Source organism: Apaloderma vittatum, unplaced genomic scaffold (genome assembly GCF_000703405.1).
Source record: "Apaloderma vittatum isolate BGI_N311 unplaced genomic scaffold, ASM70340v1 scaffold40263, whole genome shotgun sequence".
Classification (NCBI taxonomy): Eukaryota; Metazoa; Chordata; class Aves; order Trogoniformes; family Trogonidae; genus Apaloderma; species Apaloderma vittatum.
The window spans coordinates 1-4,683 of record NW_009707141.1 but is presented as its reverse complement, the minus strand read 5'-3'; the positions used below and the strand labels follow the sequence as shown (position 1 = coordinate 4,683).

At 46.7% G+C, this 4,683-nt stretch overlaps 1 protein-coding gene across 1 annotated transcript; it reads right to left on the bottom strand.

The window, feature by feature from the left end:
• Positions 1-3,534: 3,534 nt before the first annotated feature.
• On the bottom strand, positions 3,535-4,631 carry LOC104271403 (dnaJ homolog subfamily C member 5-like; the record flags this gene model as incomplete). The annotated part of the gene is made up of 2 exons (XM_009866060.1): positions 3,535-3,666; positions 4,460-4,631. Coding segments are annotated over 2 exons (276 nt in total), but the record flags the coding sequence as incomplete, so codon positions are not given.
• Positions 4,632-4,683: the final 52 nt, after the last annotated feature.

The window sequence follows — 4,683 nt, the reverse complement described above, 5'->3', positions numbered from 1 at the left end:
CCCTACTCACCCTACGCTGGGAAGGGCTCTCCATGCAACGGGAATTGCGTCAGTGGTCCTTAACATCAGCCCCTCCGGGGGGGATCCTCCCCGACACTCCTCCTCATCAGGAGGAGCTACAAGTGCCAAGAGAATCCGTGCCGAGGAGGTTCAGAAGAGCTAGAGAGAGGTGGCTCCCAGCTACCCAACAGGTGGTCTCAGGCAACTTGTAAAAAAAATGATACGACTTTGAAGAAACGAACTGGAAAGGAAAGTTAAAAAAAAATAAAATAAATTAATCAAAGCTCAAGTTTTCATTCTGGCAATGCGCCAAACAGAGATTAGCAGTGCTCAGGTTGACTTTTGGAAGGAAACATTCTGCATATAAGCCAGGTAAGTGGCCCTGGCATGGAGCTGCCAGGTTCTGCCACATTTGGAACCATCATTTCCAATGCAATTTTGCATTTACTGGGATTCAACCTGGCCGTTGTGAAGTGCAACTCACATTAGAGCCGGGGATGCTCTCGTACCTTACCTACGAGAGCAGGGAAAAAACCTACTCATTTTCTGATTACACAGTTTTTGCTTTAAGGTAGTGTTTAAGTAGCTTTCTTCTGTAGTTCAAGAACTACATGAACACACAACAACCTTAAATTCAGAGATTATAGAACAACATGGGCAAACTGAAAACAGTTTTCAAAAACCATGGATGTTCATCTAAAAACGTGATTTCCCGTCCTTCCCTCCAGCGCCCTTGGAGCACCTAACGTCGTTCTGGCACCCACCAGCACAGACACAGCGGAGGGGAAAGCAGCCTCTCTCAAACTCAGGCCTTGCTAGAACAAGAACCAAACCCCCAACTCATCCGGGATGTTGTCTTTTCCCAAGCAGCGCGGATCGAGGGCGATGGGATCGCTCCTCCCCTTCATCCTCGTGCTCTGGGTGCCACTCACTGCGCCTCCCGCAGCCCTTCACCTTCGGTGAGATGGGTGAAGAAACAAGAGCATCCAAATTAACGTCTGCAACACCTGGTCACAACTGCTCCGCCACAGAGCCACAACCGGAGCAGCCGGTTTTGTGTGTCCGCCCGGCACGGACACAGGACCACCGAGCGCGGCAACCTACAGTGCGAGGGAAACGGCCTCTTCCCTGTTCTGCTGACTCATTCTGATCAACTACGCTTATTTACAAAGCCAAAAACATCCCCAACGTTTGGTTTCGTGTGGTTTTTTTTTAACCAAGCACATAATTTGCACAGAGAAGTGCAATTTCGACCAGTGAGTTCTTAGGGGAGAAAGCCTGCAGATATTCAAGCGTATTCCGGCAAGCAACTCAGCATCAAGAACACGCTTCAAGGCAAAGCCCACAAAGACAGCCAATAGGACATGAAATTTTCGAGCCTAAAAAGATTGCTTTTCATTGCAAGGGGTCAAAGTCTTTAATTAAATAAGGACCTCGAGTCAGGCCATACACCAGACCAAGTTAAAAACTATTTCCCAGTAAACCACCGAGCCACAGGTCTAAAAGGGCTGTCGACGAGGAAGGAATTCATTGGGCGTGTTAATTAGAAGCAACATTTCCTTGGGAGCTTCTGAGACCCGATGTGGTATCACGAGCACGCTTGTTCGCAACGAGCTCACGTGCAGGCGACCAACCCAGCGGCTACAGGAAAGTCTGATTTTGCAAACATCCCTCACCGAGCACCGAGACTGCGTTAAGGACGTTTTCTTCTACCCGGCGTGTTTTAACCCGGTTCCACATCGATTTTGTGCGCTCTGTCGTATTCGGCTCATGCAAAGACAGCAAGGGGAAAAAAACAGATCTATTCGGAAGGATTCTCCGGCAGGAGAGTGCCCTGCTTTTTCTGGGAGTTTCCTTACAGACCGACCCCCTTTCGAAGCAACACCCAGGCAGGGCAGCGAAGTCTGGACGAGGGCTGTGAGAGCCTCTCGACAGAAATAAGGAGAAAACCCGAAGGGGAGATGGGGGTTACAAATGACAGGAGAGGCGTCGCGATATAAAACCGTGAAGATCAAAACGAGAGAGGCCGTAAATTAACCGCCCCAAGTGCCGAGTGTAGGTGCTCTGGCAGCTGGCTACATCCTGGCTCTGTCTCACCTAAAGCAGGATTATTAACAAGAAAAAATACACCAGCAATTCAGCAGCTGCCTCAAATGCTTTCTTTAGCAGTTAAATCTCAACGAACCGCAGTTTCTAGAGCAGTATTCAAACACCATTTGGTTTCAAAATGGCAAAGGAAACCTTCCGATGGTTTCCCCACAGTTGTTCGGAGGAAAAGAAAAACGCCGCGTGAACAAATCCAAACGCGAGACAACGTGCAAATTAGACAACACAAACACAAAGAAAGGTGGTTTGTTCTTAAAAATCCACTGAAGTACTCCACAAAGGTGTTCATGAGAAAACTGAAGGGCTAGGGTAGTATAAAAGCTTTAAAAAAGACATGTAATAGCCAATCTGTCTATTAAAAAATCTCAAATTATCAGAACAAAATTTTAACCCCCCCAATGTTTGTTTCTCTTAAACATTTGCGCCGCTGCCTCCTGCCCGCGTGGCGCTCGCTCGCTCCGTGAGAACCAATGAACCGGCTTCACTTGAAGATTCTCATGCACTCGGAAAAAAAAAAAAAAAAAAAAAAGCTGCACTACTTGGTCTTTCAGCATTTCAGGAAAACGACTGAACCCACACCGAAACAGAACTGTGCTTGAAGTTAAAACCGCTCCCGCCACCACCACAGAGCCCGTTCACAGCCGGGGCTGTGGCAAACTACAGTTTGCGGTTACGTCGTCACTGCAGATCGGGCTGTTCCTCAATTTACTGCTCAAAGATCGGAAACTCTCCCTTTTGAATTTTTCAAGGTAGGTTTATTTTAGCTGAAAACCAGCGTTAACGAGAACTCCAGCTCTGCGGGACTCCACACATCATTCTACGTACCAACCCTGTATGGGCTGCCTTTTTTTTTTTTTTTTTTTTTTGGTTCTTGGCTTTGTAAACTTGCTTAAATAGCAACATGGGAATAGAAGGAGGAATAAAAGAATTGGTTTGTGCACTTGAGTGAGAATCGTGAACTTTTAAAGGTCTTCGACAGCTCAGCTGTACGGAAGAACGGTGGCTTCTGTGAAACTTTTTTAAAATCTCATTTTTAGGCCAGTACCACTGCTTAAAATGCAGAATGTCTCCATCACACTTATACCGTGACAACTCAATACATTACACCACAGACATTTAACAGAACTCCATACATGCTATAAAAAAAAACAGAACAGAGAGGAAAACAAAAAGAAAAAAAATAAGAAAGGAAACAAATAAGACCGTAGCTAAACTGCTTTAAATACTGCATGCTACAGCACTTCACGTATCATCAAGATACGACACTGAAAGGTGACAAAAGGCTGAAGGGATTACAAAATATTTTCGGCAGGTTGGAAAGTTGCCTTCTTACTGTGGCAGAATTATTCCCCCTCCCCATTCTCTACTTCTAATGTTCATGATTCTAGTGTTGAGTTGGCCATGTATTATTTTGTTTGTTTTCTTAAATCCATTCTAACGACAGTGTTTCCTTAACTTAATTAAATCCGTCAGTGTGGTAGCTGGGGTGAGAGTCAGCTGTGAGCTGGGTTGTCTCTGTGGCTGATGCTGGCTGTATCACAATAGGTGCGTCTGAGGCCTCTGAAAAGCGAAGACAAAAGGCTTAGCAAAGCAAGGGAAAAAAATCAAACAACCTAAAAAAACAGCATTGGATGTTTTGGTGAGCATCGGTTACATCTCCCTGCAATGCTCTGATAACACGATTTTATGCTCCTCTAAGAGCACGATGTCAATTTGCTGTTTCTCAGTTCTGCACACAGAAATGTTTGACTCGAGTCCACATGAGGAACGTTTATTTTATCTCCTTCTTCACGTAAAAGCAGCTGCTCCTGGCTCAGCGTTCAGCAACGCGATCAGAGCACACACAAGGCTCCAGGATTTTTTAAGAGATCCCTTTAAATCTACAGAAATAGCATCACCTCTTCCCAAACAGGATTAAGGCAGAGCCACCAGGGTGGGAGTCCTGTTTCATTTATGCCTGACGTAGTTAACAAAGCTGCCTGGACACACTCCCCCGATCCTTTGGGGTAAAAAAGCCCCTTTCTGGGATTGCATGCTGGTCATGTTACTCCAGTGAGGAGGGGAAGGAGCTAACCGAGGGTCACCAACTGCCCTGAAGTCGACCCCACCAAGCTCAGTGAAGACCCTCCAGGAGTTTTCTGTCACTCCAGTGCTGGCATCACCCACATAACACAACTATTACAATCCTAGAACAGTTTCAGTTGGAAGAGACCTTCAAGATCATCGAATCCAACTTTCGTCCCTCGCCACTGACCCAATCCCTACGAAGCTGGGACTGCTCCTCAAGTGGGAGGTGAATTGCTCGGTCTGAGACTGACGGCCGTCCCGCAGCTCTCTCGGCGGTTTTACCTACCCCTTTCATCTGACTGCAACTGCGCCTCCAAGTCCTCTGGCGAGACGTAGTACTCCTGCTCCTCACCTTCCGGAGGTTTAGGTTTACACTTCCCGCAGCAACAATTGCAACAACAACACAGGCAGCAACAGCAATAGCAGCCGGTGATGAGCCCGCAGAACACAAACAAGGCCTGCAGAGGACAGAGAAACAGAGAATCATAGAACAGCCGAGGCTGGAAGGGA